Source organism: Saccopteryx bilineata, chromosome 1, assembly GCF_036850765.1.
Source record: "Saccopteryx bilineata isolate mSacBil1 chromosome 1, mSacBil1_pri_phased_curated, whole genome shotgun sequence".
Taxonomy (NCBI): Eukaryota; Metazoa; Chordata; class Mammalia; order Chiroptera; family Emballonuridae; genus Saccopteryx; species Saccopteryx bilineata.
The window spans coordinates 244,121,346-244,136,839 of NC_089490.1; the positions used below are offsets into that span (position 1 = coordinate 244,121,346).

The following is a 15,494-nucleotide window of genomic DNA, read 5'->3' on the forward strand; positions in this document are numbered from 1 at the left end:
TTCCTTCTAGTCTATACTTATAAGCATGCACGTACATGTATAAATACTGTTTTTCCACAATCAGAAACATATGATTCTGTATCTTGCTCTTTCGCTTATCATCAACATTTTGCTGTTAATACATACTCTCTGGAACCTGACTTTCAATGGCTGAATGACATTCCATTATAAAGATATATCATAAAGATATAGCATAACTCATTAACAAACTTCCTCTGTGCCCGAGCAATGTCTTCATGCCTTCATGCTACTTATGTCCTCTTCCTGGGCACAGGGGACACTTCCGTTTCCCAGCCTCCCTTGCAGCTCAGTGAGGACCAGGTGACTGACTTCCAGCCAACGGAATATGGGTAAAGGTGGCTGGTCCTGGCCTTAAAGTCAACCTCCGTCCTCCTCTCGCCATCTCTGCTGCTGCGGCAACTCCAGAAACCGCCACTGCCAGACGGCGTGTCTGTCGTATGGAAGCAGCCTCCATGCCCACGCCACTGCTCAGAAGAGGAAAGAGCACCAGACTGGCAGCAGGCTACCCACCAAGTGAGACACAAACCCCTGTGTGCTCCTGCACGTAGCTCAGAGACGCCTTGATAAACAAGTGCGTGTAACACCCACAAGTTGTTTCCAGCTTCACGCTATTGTAAGTAAACACCAGCATCATTCTGGGTGATTGCCATTAACGTTGCTAAAACAAGAAGCGTTAGGTCGGTTGCCCCCTATTTTTATAAGCAGATGGCTATATTCCTTTTTATATGTTGGTATAATTTTATAGTTTCCTGCAGAGAGCTACTAAAAAAATGTGTAAAGAGACAAGCGGTAGTGTCTGGAGGATGACCCACAAGGCTGCACCCGCCTGGTGACAACGGATGGCCTGGACAAGGGCTCCCTGCACCCCACGGCGGGGGTGGAGGCAGTGTGTCCCCCCCCCCCCGGCCCCTGTGGTGCATAGGGTCTTGTTTCCCCAGCTCTATGAAGACAACTTCTGAAACCTGCCAGGTGCCAAAAGCTGGTGCTCTCAGCCTCCTGCTGTGCAGTGGCACCCACACTCAGACCCTCAGAGCCTAAGGTCGGTCTGCGCCTGCGCGCTAAGGAACACACATGCCAATGGGCTGGGCCCTTGCGTGTACTTCAGATCAGTGGTCCCCAACCCCTGGGCCGTGGACCGGTACCGGTCCGTGTGCCATTTGGTACCGATCTGCAGAGAAAGAATAACTTACATTATTTCTGTTTTATTTATATTTAAGTCTGAGCGATGTTTTATTTTATTTTATTTTATTTTATTTTATTTTTCATTTTTCTGAAGCTGGAAACAGGGAGAGACAGTCAGACAGACTCCCGCATGCGCCCAACCGGGATCCACCCGGCACGCCCACCAGGGGCGACGCTCTGCCCACCAGGGGGCGATGCTCTGCCCATCCTGGGCGTCGCCATGTTGCGACCAGAGCCATTCTAGCGCCTGGGGCAGAGGCCACAGAGCCATCCCCAGCGCCCGGGCCATCTTTGCTCCAATGGAGCCTTGGCTGCGGGAGGGGAAGAGAGAGACAGAGAGGGAAAGCGCAGCAGAGGGGTGGAGAAGCAAATGGGCGCTTCTCCTGTGTGCCCTGGCCGGGAATCGAACCCGGGTCCTCCGCACGCTAGGCCGACGCTCTACCGCTGAGCCAACCGGCCAGGGCCCTATTTTTTTTTTAATGACCAGATTCCCTCTGTTACATCCATCTAAGACTCAGTCTTGACGCTTGTCTCGGTCACGTGATACATTTATCCGTCCCACCCTAAAGACCGGTCTGTGAAAATATTTTCTGACATTAAACCAGTCCGTGGCCCAAAAAAGGTTGGGGACCACTGCTTCAGATCACTGTCTCACCTCCTGTCATCATTGGCCGGTGCCGGGGGTATTTAAACATTTTTTTGTTTTTACCAAATAATATAATTCAAGAAATACAGAAGGATAGAGTTAAAACTCTCCCCTATGTCTCTCAACCACCTAATTCTCTTTTCCAGAAGCAACTGATTTTCTTCTTCTATACCCTTAGAGAGATTATATCTGATTATAAATAGAAACAAATGAGGTTCTTTTGGAATCAAATAACACATTCTTCTGGTTTTTAAGTTATTACTTTTCAATAAAGCACCTAATAAAAAACTAACCTTCATGGACAGGTCCAAAATAAAAAGCACAAGCCTCCACCCACACCAGCCCCATTTTAGACCTTCTCTCCACGAACAACCACAGTTTCCAATTTCTTATTCTCCTAATCAAAACATGCTTATATATATATATCCCATAAATGTTAACAAGTAGATACATAAACATACCAAATACACATTTTTGATTCTTACTTTTTTCACTTAATTATGTATCTTGGACATATTTCCATAACAGCACACAGATAATCTTTGGGGGGGGGGTTATTAAGCATAAAAAGTTGTCAGTACTCTATTAGATCTTTAGGTTGTGGCTTAGTTTGTTGTAGTTACAAACAATGTTATTTTTTTTCTACCATCTCAACATTTTCCCCACAATGTTTTTCTAATGAGCATCTGTGTGTGCATATTGGACTTTTATATTATACCTGTGAATGTCTGCAAGCCTAAATTTTTAGTTAAGTGAATTTTTTTTTCTAATAACGGGGATGAGGGATTTTTAAAAAATCTATTTTCATCCTTTGTAAAAACATTTATACCTTCAGCCTGACCAGGTGGTGGTGCAGTGGACAGAAAGTCAATCTGGGATGCTGAGGCCCTAGATTTGAAACCCCCAGGTCACTGGCTTGATCACAGGTTCACCAGCTTGAGCATGGAATCATCAAAATGATCCCACAGTCGCTCGCTTGAACCCAAACGTGCTGGCTTGAGCAAGGGGTCACTGGGTCAGCTTGTGACTCCTGGTCAAGTTACGCATGAGAAAGCAAACAATAAATAACTAAAGTGACGCAACTACAAATTGATGCTTCTCATCTCTCTCCCTTCCTCCCTGTCTGCTTCTCTTTCTCTCTTCCTTCTTGTGCACATGTCCCCTCACCCTTCACTAAAATAAATAAATAAATAAAAATAAAATAAAAAGCATTTACACTTTCACCTTTAGGTATGTTCCAATAAATTCTAGGCACAGACAAGTTCTCATAATTATTTTTGCTACAAGCTCTAACAGCATTGATTTAATTCCATTTCTCTGCTTCTTGTTGCGTTTCTTCTTATTCTAGTTTAGCTTGTGTTGAATTTGAACAAGCATTTCTCCTTGACCTGTTCCCCACAAATGCCTTGGGAGTGTAGAAATTACCTGCACATTATTCCAGAGTGACTAAGCATCATCTGATCATACTTGATAATGGACCAGATCACTGCTGTTCTGTGGGAGCATGGTGGGAGGGGCCACATTGAAGAAGCTAAGATTACAGAGGAAAGTGAGTGCCTTTAGGAACTTTTCAGTTTAATCCAGAGAAAATTAATTTAAGCACAAATGGAATCTGAAAGAAAAAGATATAGCTTACGGTAACTCCCGCAAATAAATGTTGCTTTTGGCATTTGGACAAAGTTCAGAGGAAATTCAAAGACAAGGAAACAGTAAAAATTAAGGACATATGTTGTGACCCACACAGCAGACACCACAAAAATCCTGCCAAAGGGCAAATTAAAATAAAATTCTAAAGAAAAATTAAATAATGTAAAAGAAGGCAGAAAGGGAGAAAAAGAAGAACAGAAAAAGAGGGCACAGAAGAGAAGACACATAGTAAAACGGCAGGTTAAACTCGACCGTATCAACGACTGCCTTGAGTGTAAGTCTGGTACACACTTCCTGTCACGTTAAAACGCGGGGACCGTCAGAGTGAACTTTTGAAAGAGTTCCAACTACATGCGGTCTTAGCAATGCTGTTTAAATACAAATACAGCGATAAACCTCTTAGATCAAACTTAACAAATAGTTTTCAAAAGTCCCCAAAGTTCCCATCTAATTCTTCCCCAAAGTACTTCCCCTCTCACTGTATTAATGCAATAACGTTTAGCATTAACTACTGCATTCTTATTTGTTAATTCCCACAACCATAGGCCAAAATAATCAAAACAGCTATATAAACAAACACATATTCAACATTCTCCCTAAAGCCCATGGGGAGAAAAAAAAAATTAAAGGTCCAAAAACATTCTCCCCATTGTCTGGTTTCTGATAATTTCTGAAAGCAGGTGTGAACACAATTTCAGTATCTAGGAGAGGGAGAAATGTAAAATCAATCGATAGGTCCATCAGTCAATCTTCAAGTAATTTCTACCTCAAGCAAGAGACGCCTTTAAAACTCTTAAGGATGAGGTAATACCTCATTTAAATTTACTTTACAGATATTGGGGAGGGAAGCAATTCACAATTAAGTAATTATAGGAAGTCCTCTGAAATCATTAAATGTGAAAGTACCAGGCAATTGCTGACCCCACCCCTCCTTTTTGGATATCTGGAAGTGATGGCTGTCTCTTAAATACCCAAGCATTATGATATATTCCAGATTTTTAAATGTTCAAAAGGCCCATTTAGTTTTTCATCAAATGCAAAATAACATTTCCATTTCATTACGTTCTTTTAGAAATACTGCTAGTATCAGCAACATTCATAACTATAGCAGCATGGTTTAAGACCTAAAAATGAATCTTTAAAATATCGAGTGTGATAATATGCCAAAGAGAAAAAGAGAGAAAGAATTCTTATCACAGAGGGTAATTGTAAATCACCATCCACTACTTACTTGATAAAGCCACTTTCTTCAGAAAACTCCCAATTCCTTCAAACTCTGTCAGTTTGGTTACCAAATACTGCCAAACAAGTAAGTATAGACATTTCTAGTAGTTGAACAAACAGAATCATAATTAAATAACTGATTTTATATATCTAAATTGGTCCTTACACCGATATCCACATCTATATCAATATAATGTTACATACAAAATTATAATGACAGTTTTAGAACTGTTCTTCCCCTGAGAAGGTGGACAGGGTAGGAATATATTCCACTGAAGCCTCCCTTGTAAGGGTGACACACATGAGGCTTTCTTGTGGAAGATAAGAGGATGATGGAGGATGGACCCAGGATCTTTCTCAGGTTTTGGGGTGTTATTTAAATTAAAGGGTGGACCATTCACATAATATAGAGAGTCAAATGGGGAAAAATGACAAGTTTGAAGTTGGACCTATTGATTTTGATGTACAAATAAGTTGGTCTGGGGTTCAGATGAAGTAATTGCAATGGAAAGGAAGATTTTAGGGTCACCAGTGCCAAGTATTCATTGAAATCAGGACATGACCCTGGCCGGTGGCTCAGTGGATAGAGTGTCAGCCTGGTGCACGGACATCCCAGGTTCGGTTTCTAGTCAGGGCACACAGAAGAAGCAACTATCTGCTTCTCCCTCCAACTCTCCCTCTTCCCCTACCACAGTCAGTGGCTCAATTAGTTCAAGCCTGGCCCCAGGAACTGAGAATAGCTCAGTTGGTCCGAGCATGTCAGCCTCAGGTATTAAAAATAGCTCGGTACTAGAGCATTGGCGCCAGATGGGATTGCCAGGTGGATCCCAGCCAGGGCACATGCAGGAGTCTGCCTCACTATCTCCCCTCCTCTCACCTAAAAAAAAAATAAAGAAAGAGGAAGGAAGGAAGGAAGGAAGGAAGGAAGGAAGGAAGGAAGGAAGGAAGGAAGGAAGGAAGGAAGGAAGGAAGGAAGGAAAGGGAGAGGAAGGAAGGGGAGAGGAGGGAAGGGGAGGGGAGGGGAGGAAGAAATAAATCAGGACCGTGGATGTGGTCGTTTGGGAGACTGTGGACTGTCGATTGTGGAGCCCTGGGACCACCAACATTTACAGGACAGGTAGAGAACAAGAAGCCCAACAAGGCGGCAGAGAAGAGAGTCAGGGAAATAGGGGAATGTAAGGACAGTTGTGCCAGTGAAATGAAAAAAAAAAGAGACCATCAGGGAGGAGTGACAAATAAAGTAGAACAAACATGTTCCTCCCAGCGTGATCTTGTCAGTAGTAGGCAGGGAAGGGTATGTCAGCCCTTAGCTTAATAAACTGTTGGTATTTTTCATCTTTTTCATTTCAGCTATTTTCAGGCTAATTTTAAAAAGCAATCTTTGAAATATGTATCACATTCATACCTCGCTAGGGCTGCTGTTACAAATTACCACAAATGTAGTGGCTTAAGAATTACAGCAATTGGTTTGCCAACAGTTCTCAAGGCCCACCAAGGTGCAGGCCGGGTGAGTTACTTCTTAGGGGGTCGGGGGGGGGTGTCCATACCTTTCTCCTAACTTCTGCTGACTGCCAGCAGTCCTTGGCATCCTTGGCTTGAGGCAGAATAATTCCAATCTCTGCCGCAGTTGTCACATGGTACTCCTCATGTGTGTCTATGTCCAAATTTCCTCTTCCTATAAAGACAGCATTCATTGGATTAATCCAGTGTGACCTCATCTTAACTTGATGAAATCTACAAAAACAATATTTTCAAGTAGTCATATTTTAACGTTTTGGGTGGACACAAATTTTTGGAGGACACTATTCAACCCACCATCCTAAAGGTATGATCACAAATTTATAAGCGCTATAGCAACTAGACTCTAGAAACAGGGGGTAGAGAAATTAGAATGGTGTACACAATAATTGAATGGTATGTGGGCACCTGTTGGAGGAGGTCACTGAGTGGACATGACTCTCACCCGACCTCAGTGCCGGACCAAGACAACCAGAGGCGATTCACCCCTCCCCTGGCCTTGGAAGGTATGTTCTACTGCTTCCGTACTAGAAGCCTTCAGAGGACGGTGCCTTGAGAAAGTAATGTGTTACTGAGACCACCTGGATGGTATACTTTACTGAACCCCATTAAAGCCTCCAAACTCTTCAGACTCTGGCCAAAGGGTGTGGAAATGTACACCGCTGGCCACCTAGACAACTCTCATGTGTAAGTTCCCTTGCTTTATGAAACCTGTCACCTAGCAGTCTGGAGTGGTCTGCCTCCATCTATGGAGGCCAGTTTCTCATTTCACTGGGGGAACTCCTACAGTTTCAAACCAACAAAATTTTTTTGCACTTTAGTTTCCATACATTGTAATAGGAGTCCAAAGTAAGTTAAGACTCACTTTGTAGTGGCACTGGCTGGGTGGCACCCTGGATAGAGCGTCCTCCCCGCCCACTGGGTCGCAGCTTCAACGCGGGTCAGGGCACATACAAGAAGCAATGGAACAACTAAGTGGAACACTCTTTCTCTTCCCCCCTCTTTCTCTTTCTCTCCCTTCCTTTCTCTCTGTCACTCTCAAATCAATGGGAAAAATATTTTTTTAAAGACTCACTTTGTAGAAAGTTTTCACACTCAACATTTTTTATATGGCCTCTCCTCTGCTCTAGGAGATACTCCTCTGAACTATATCTATCCAAAAAAAGTCACCTTCCCCCTCCCAGCCTCCTTCACTCAGTGAAATACAGAATCAGAAAGCCCTTCCAACGGGTTGGGACCTGTTTTGACAGAGGTTCCAAACCAATACAGAGAGCTAAACTAATGGACTCTTTAAAACTCTTGAAGTAATGGGAGGCGAGGTGTGGCGAAGAATCAGACACTTATTTAGACAAAAGTACCTTTTCTTCATTATTATCAAATATTTACTATGCACCGTAGTCTTCGTGGTACCATTAGGTATTAAGTGTATTCGGGCATAAAAGAAAAATATCCTGGCGATGACTCTAGGGAGCAGCAAAAAGAATGGGCAAACATAAAAGTAACATTTGGAGTAATTCTGACATTAATTTGAGCTATCCGGTTCTTTCAAAAGTTATTCCGAAGTTTGGTTCACTAGCGATCCTTCTTGGTCACTTGTGGTCCCCCTCGTCCTCACAGTCCCTGACACTTGTGATGTTTTCCAGGGTCCCCAAACCCGAAGCAGAACAGGCTTCGCTGACCAGGTGCAGTGCCATGCGCCAGCCTCCGAGACACTGGAGCCCACGGGGTCCTCTCTGGGTCCCAGGCTGGTTGGGGATTCCACTCCAGCTCCAAAGTCCATGCGGCTCTCAGACAGTCCATCGTGTTACTATAAAGAGAGGGCAAACGTGTTTGAAAGGTCCGAATTTGAAATGTGTATCTCAAAGAAAGATGGCACTTTTTAGAAGAAAGCCACATGGCTGCACTCACGACTCTGAAACGCAGACTTCAGGACGCTTGACAGGGCGTTTGCAGACAGAGTGCCAGGAGCCCAGAAATCCCAACACTTACTACTTCTTTAAACACAGAGCGGAGGCCGAGGGCGCGTCCCAGGTAGGGTGACAGGTGGCCCGAGGCCTTAGCTGGCTTTCCCGGGTCTGTGGCCCGCCCCGCGTCCCGCTGTGGGCCCTCCGTTCCTCCCCAGGCCTCTGCCCCTCCCTTCCCCACCGGCCCCGCCAGTCTCCGCATCCCTGGCCAACCTCAGTTTCCGCAGGGTCCCGTTCTCCTCCCGCAGGAACCCGGCCGCTTCCCCCGGGACCCCAGGAGGCGAATTCCTATGGGTCCCACGGGTGCCAAGAGTGCGCAGCAAGACGGGAAATTGCAAAAGTTTTCGGCCCGCGGCCCTCCCCCGCGGCCTTCCCGTAACTCCCGCCCCTCGGCGCTTGTCCCGCGACTGATTCATAGCCCGGCGGCCGCACCGGGGTCCGCACCCGCCACGGCGTCGCCGAGGACACGTCCGGCCAGCCCTGCGCCCGCGCGCCCGCCGCGGGGTGAGTACCGCCCGCTCCCGCCGCGCCGCGGCCCTCGGCTGCCCCCTGGCCCGCGGGCCTGCGCGGGGATAGTCGGCCCAGCGCGCCTCCCTTCCCGCCAGGCACCGCCGCTCTTGGTCACTGCGGCTTAGGTCGGATCTGCGGGGAGACCTGGCGGATCTAGTTCTGGAAAGAACTAGACCACCGCACGGAAGGTCTAGTTCTTTCCAGAGCGCATGGCGCGGGGCCACCGCGTCCCCTTCCCGCTGCCGCTTCCTCGGGTGGTCGCGAATGTTTGTGGAGTGACACTTCCCTCTGATCCACTTCTGCCTCTCTCCCACGCCGCCGAAGGGGGTCATTGTCCTCCCCGGTGGGGGCTGAGCCCTCCACCCACCACTAACTCCCACCGACAGTCACTGGCAGTCCGCCAGATCAGGCTCTATTTGTTTACACCTGGCCGGGGGAGGCGCTCGCCGCAAGTGGAGCGAGCGTCCCGGGATGCTCGCGTCTGGGACAGCCACCCGCCACGCATGAAGGAGAACCGAGGCGGCGCGCAGGCGGCGGGCTCACCCCCCCCCCTTTTATAGACAATACCGGGATGAACGGGTTCAGTAACTTGTCCAGTACCATAGATCTTTGTTTCCGTCGAGCCCAGGGGTTTGCTCCTGATTTGGAATTCATCTTCTAATAGTCCTTAATCCACCCCACTATCCATCCATCCATCCATCCATCTATCCATCCATCCTGCTTGTCTGCCCTGTGATGGGAGGCATGGTGCTATGGAGAAAGGCCGTTTGATAACCAAGAAGCTTGAAGACCTTTTGTGAACAAGCTTATTCTCCAACTCAGGAGGAGTAAATGTGGAGGTCAATGTAATCAGAAGATAGGAAAGAAATGAATGTGGTGTATTTAATTGAGGCTACAAGGGAAGAAGCTTTAGGTCTTATTCTGAAGCCGAAAACTCACTTTGGGACTTAGGTCAAATTATGTATCACCTAAGCCTCAATTTCCTTGTCTGCAAATTAATAATGGTTCATACTTATGAGACCAGGTATTATTTTAAGTATTTACATTTGCTTGTTTGTTTAATGTTCACCAGTGAGATAGGTACTAGTTTTGTCGTTGCCTTTCTATCAATGAACAGAGAGATGTCACACAGCTAGTAGGTGGCAGAGTCAAGATTTGACTTTGGAATTTGCTTATCACCTCCATGCTGTGTATCAAATTTAGGACCCTTTTTAGAATGGCCCTGGGGGTTGGTGTTTCATTGTTGTTCAGCTTTGTCTCTCTCGTGGATTGTTTTAAAATGCTCTCAGAGACAAGCCTTAAGGCTCAAGGACTTCAAGTGGTGAGAGCAGCCAGGAGTTCCCAAACAACTGTCGGAATCATTCCTGGAGCTTTTAAAGCACTGGACGCCAACCTCAGCTACCTATTTAGAATCTTCAGGGCATGCTCAGTTTGGTGTCTCCCCTGGTAGCATTCAGTACTGTTTGAATGCCTTCAGTGCCAGGGAGCTCACCACCTAACATGTCATTGCTGGGCAGAGCTAATTCTCAGCTGTAGCTTCCCCTCCTCGTGATTGACATCTTGGTTCCAGTTTGCCTCCTGTTGTCCCAGCAAATGTGGCTAAGGACACTTTACAAACCAGGTCTCTTTTCTTTAATCTGACAAACCAGGAGCACCTACCAGGATGCACAGAGGTGTTCCAGAGTCTCTGACGTTCTTAACACCCTCTTGTCTTGACAAGGAAACAAAGCAGGAAAACTACATATTATGTTTTTGAAAAGGACTGGGTGGAAATGTGATCTGACGGGAGGAAGGGGCGTGCTTTCCTGTGGGAACTGGGCCAAGCGTAGTTGGCTCAGGTAGAAGGAAATCTTAGTGAGGGTCATCTGGCACCCTTACAGGACCTGTGAGCCCAGGGCCTCCTTCCCCTCAGGGTGAGGGATAAGTCCTCCATGAATGTGAAAAGAAATACATGAAATGAGGAAAAGAAAGTAATAGAACCTTGTGAGAAATCCCCTTTCCTTTAAGCAGGCTTCCTTGTAGCTACGTAAAGAACTGCTTTTCCCACAGCTTGTCCTTGGTTCCTCAGACTGCCTCCCTATTTCATTCTAGTTCTGCTGATTTCCAGTGCTCATTTACTCCAGGTTGCCCGTTTCTATTTTTATGTTTTAAAAATAATACCAGTATTAACTGAATACATTCTCATGTGAACAATAGAGAAGTCTACGGAATGAATTGTGCAAATACCATCCTCACTCCTACCCACACGCAGAGGAGGGAAGGCTAAGTTTGGTATACACCATTTCAAGATTTTTTTTTTCTTTTCTCTGCATTTGCATAGTATGCATGTATATATGTATTCTAGTAGATGTAAAAGACATCTTATACACATCATGCAGCTCACTTTTTCACTCCCAAGTCTCAGAGCTCTTCCCACATCTCTAAATACCTCTTTTAGTAATGGCTGCATGTTATTCTAAAGTAGAAATACACTTTATCCATCTTTTCCCTTATTAATGGGCATTTGGGTCATCTAAAGTTATTCTGTATTAGCAACAGTGCTTCAGGGAAGATTATGCATTCTTCTTTGTGCGGACGCCTGAGCATATCTGCAGAATAGAATCCTAAGAGAGAGATTCTTGCATCAAAGGCAGCAGTTCTCAACCTGCTGATCAAAGGATTTGTCTGTTTTCAACTTGATAGATACAACACTTCAAATTGCACCACTGCCTCCAATGCAGGTACTAATTCAAACTGAAGTGCATGAGTATCTGTCTCCCTCATCCTCCCTGATATCAGCTGTTATCTTGTTCTTAATTTAAAATTTCAGATCTGGTAAACGAGTGAAATCAATAAGGCATTCATATTGTTGTGCAACCATCACCACCATCCTTTTCCAGAATTCTCTTCATCTTGCAAAACTGAATCTCTGTACCCACTAAACAGGAACTCCTCGTTTCCCCCATCCCCTCCCCACCCCCTGGCACCCACCATTCCATTTTCTCTCTCCGTGAATTTGACTACTAGGTACCTCACAAAAGTGGAGTCATACAGTATTTGTCTTTTGGTAACTGGTTTGTTTCACTTAGCTAAATGTTCTCAGGGCTCAACCAGGTGTCAGAATTTTCTTTCTTTTTAAGACTAAATAATATTCCATTGTGTGTAAGCTACATTTTGCTTATCTATTAATAATACTTTTATTTTAATTATCTTTTGCTACACAGAAATTTTAAATGTGTAATCAACTCTGCAATTTCATGATTTCTGTGCTTTGTCTTGTTCAGGAAGGTCTTTTTCACCTAAAAATTACTTTTAAAGTTATGTCCTAATACAGTATTTTGGTTTTTACATTAAGCTCTTTAAAATATGATGTTTTTGTATAAAGTGAAAAACAAGGATTAACCTTTTTTTTTTTCTATAGTCCTGGGCAGTTCACCTAATAACATTTATTTAATTGTATATCTTTTTTCCCCCACTCACTTCTAAGTTCTATTTTTATAGTAAAATAAATTCCTACTTATATAAGGGTCTGTTTCAGAACTTGATTCTGTTGCATTGATCGATTCTGTCTGTTTTTATGCCAGCCGGGGGGGGGGGGGACAGTGGGCTTGGATGTGGATGTGCAGAAGGTCCAGTTGTGGACCTGGAGGCTGAGTCACAGGATCTCCCACAGTCGGTTCTCCTCAAGGTGCTTGGGCAGACCTGCACAGGCACATGCCTCTTCCCAAGGCGGCTTTCTGCGCACACTGTTCTGAACCTTGCTTTTCCATTCAGTATGTTCTGGACAGTCTTCCATGTCAGTTCATGTATCATTTCATTCTTTCAAAAGTTTCATACTATTTCTTTTGTATTGTATTGTATTGTACTGTATTGTATCGTATTGTATTTTTCCGAAGTTAGAAGTGGTGAAGCAGACAAACAGACTCCCACATGTACCCAACCAGGATCCACCCATGCCCACCAGGGGGTGATGCTCTGCCCATCTGGGGCGTTGTTTGTTGTGGCCAGAACCATTCTAGAGCCTGAGGTGGAGACCGTGGAGCCATCCTTAGTGCCCGGGGCCAGCTTTGCTCCAATGGAGCCTTGGCTGGGGGAGGGGAAGAGAGAGATAGAGAGGAAGGAGAGGAGAAGGGTGGAGAAGCAGACAGGAACTTCTCCTATGTACCCTGACTGGGAATTGAACTGGGGACTTGCACACACCAGGCCAATGCTTACCACTGAGCCAACTGGCCAGGGCCATACTATTTCTTTGTAAAAATGCATCATAATTCTATTTCCTAGTTTGATGTGTAAAATCATTCTTTTTTTTTCTCGATATAAATGCTACAATGAATATTCTTTAACCCTTTGAGTAGTGAGTTTTTTCATGCTCACTGACCCACAGGAGTGAGGTTTTTTTTCAAAAAATAAAATTAGTTACAGTTTTATTAACTTAAAATCATGTTTGATAACCAATTTATGGAAACAAGAAGAACATACATTTGCCTTTATTTAATGTTGCCTTACACATGTATGATAGTACTCTGGATGGTCAGGAGGTATGAGGACGTACATGAACATTTGTACTTCTACTCAAAGGGTTAAAAATATGTATTTTGTGTACATACATGAACACCACACACATACATATATACATACTATCTATAGGACAGAATTCCCATAATAATACCTCTGAATCAAAGGTAGTGCATACTAAATATTTTTTACTATATATTTGAGTTTATTGGGATGACATTGGTTGGCAAACTGAACAGGATTCAAGTGTACAACTCATAAAATGCCACCTGCACATCACATAATAGAGAGTGCCAGATTGATGGTGGTAAGATATTTTTTTACCATAAGTGAGTAACAATACATACTTTTTCAAACTCTTACCAATACTAGATTGTAAGACTCTTTTAAGCTTTCTAATAGAACACCACACAGACACAGAGACATACACAATTATTGTTTTAATTTGCATTTATTTATATATTAGTGAAAGTGTCCAGTTTTTCTTTCTTCTTATTTTGGTTCTTCTTCTTTTTTTTTTTTAAGAGAAGAAGGGAGATAGTGAAATAGACTCTCACATGTGCCCTGACAGGGATCCACCTGGCAACCACCGTCTGGGACTGATGCTATAATCAACCAAGCTATATTTAGCACCTGAGGCTCATGTGCTCGTAGCAACCAAACTATTTTCAGTGCCTGGGGCCACGCTAGAACCAACAGAGCCACTGGCTACAGGAGGGAAAGAGAGAGGGAAAGGGGAGAGGAAGGGAGAAGAAGCAGATGGTCACTTCTCTCTCTGTGCCCTGACTGGGAATCAAGCCAGGACATCCATACACTGGGCTGACACTCTATCCACTGAGCCAATTGGCCAGGGCCATCTTTTGGTTCTTAATAGTGTCTTCTTTTTTACAAATTACATATGTGTGTTATTTGCCAGTTTTTCTTTTTAAACGTTTTTTTTAATATTCTTTATTTATTGATTTTTTAGAGAGAGAGGAGTGAGAGAGACAGAGAGAGAGAGAGAAGGGGGAAGAGCAGGAAGCATCAACTCCCATATGTGCCTTGACCAGGCAAGCCCAAGGTTTTGAACCGGCGACCTCAGTGTTCCAGGTCGACGCTTTATCCCACTGCGCCACCACAGATCAGGCGCCAGTTTTTCTACAGCGTTGCTTTTCTTTTTCTTACTGATGTCTAAGGGCTCCTTGTATAGTAAGGATCATAATTCTTTGCCCTAAATATTAAAACTGCTGTTCTGTTTGTTGTTGGTCTAATTATAGCACTATAACTTTTAATATAATCAGTGTAGCAATCTGTATTTTGTTGTTTCTGGGTGATATACCATGCTCAGGCAGTGTATACACTTATTCACTATGACCTCCTTCACAAGCTGCACTTCTCAGCATGTGTCCTGGGTGAATAGCTTCTTTCTTTCAAACATCCTTGCATATGACATCAGGCACCCAGCCAGTTTGAAGAGTTTAGCAGCACACCCATGTTCTTGGGAAGCAAGTGATTGATCATGCTGCTTCTCACGGGGATTATTTGCAGTGGGGAAACTACCCAGAAGTAAATAGCTCAGTAATGACAAGACAAGACATGCTGGTGTAGGAGGGCAGACCGACACCCTTTTCAAAAGCCATGTTTTATTATGTGTGTAGTATTGATACTGATAGATCCTCAAAGGCATCTTCATTTTGCAAAAGAACAAGATTCGAATGAGAAGTTCTACAAAATAAGTGGGTAGTTTTTCTTTTCTTCTCTTCTGTATTCTCCCCAGAGAAAGAATGTTAACGGAAGACTGTATTAGGCAATAGTTGGCCGCAGAATTGAAAGAAAAGAGAAGAGAATGTGAAAAAAGAATTGGTACAGTTTTTGTTCATTTGCCAGATATTTACTGGGTAGCAAATGTGTTCTGGGACTATGACAGCCAGAGGGGCATGAGATCCAGACCTGTCCCCAAGCCGCTGGTAGTCCAGTTAGGAATGATGGAAATCTGAAAAATAGAAACAAGAAATGTATTTGAGGAAAAGACCAGGAGCGCAGGTGAGGCTGGAAAGTTGTCTTCCTTTTTGAATTCTGCTATTTCCTGCTTCCCTGATTTCCTTTTCTGGCTGAAAGTCGGAAGTGACGACACTCGGCACTGATCTCCGTGGTGAGGGAAAACCTGTTGAATGAATGAGAAGCTGGGTGGCCTTTCTCCATGTCAGAAGCAGAGCTTCAGAGGAAAAACCAACCCCTGCTGGGTGTACCTGAGTGCAGGTGGGGAGAAGGCAGTCCTGTTGCAGAGGATCAGCCCCCACCCCCACCCC

General features: G+C 44.4%; 2 protein-coding genes across 10 annotated transcripts in view; one reads left to right on the forward strand and one right to left on the reverse strand.

Annotated features, from left to right (window-relative positions):
* The window catches only part of LOC136311059 (uncharacterized), a 42,757-nt gene extending 33,620 nt beyond the window's left edge, over window positions 1–9,137 (reverse strand). For 4 of the 5 annotated variants that reach the window (XR_010726682.1, XM_066240233.1, XM_066240229.1 and 1 more), the window contains exons 1-3: window positions 8,647–9,137; window positions 7,918–8,045; window positions 6,268–6,395 (exon numbers count right to left, since the gene is read on the reverse strand). Coding sequence is in view for 4 of the 5 variants with exons in the window: in XM_066240233.1 (XP_066096330.1) it covers window positions 6,268–6,395; window positions 7,918–8,045; window positions 8,647–9,044 (654 nt within the window). In the remaining variant the exon portion in view is untranslated. Of the gene's footprint in view, window positions 1–4,727; window positions 4,795–6,267; window positions 6,396–7,917; window positions 8,046–8,646 lie in introns of all 5 variants that reach the window. The other variant, XM_066240216.1, reaches the window with a different exon arrangement.
* The window catches only part of OSMR (oncostatin M receptor), a 46,929-nt gene continuing 40,014 nt past the window's right edge, over window positions 8,580–15,494 (forward strand). For all 5 annotated transcript variants that reach the window (XM_066240141.1, XM_066240149.1, XM_066240154.1 and 2 more), the window contains exon 1: window positions 8,580–8,706. The gene's annotated coding sequence lies outside the window, so the exon portion shown is untranslated. The remainder of the gene's footprint in view (window positions 8,707–15,494) is intronic.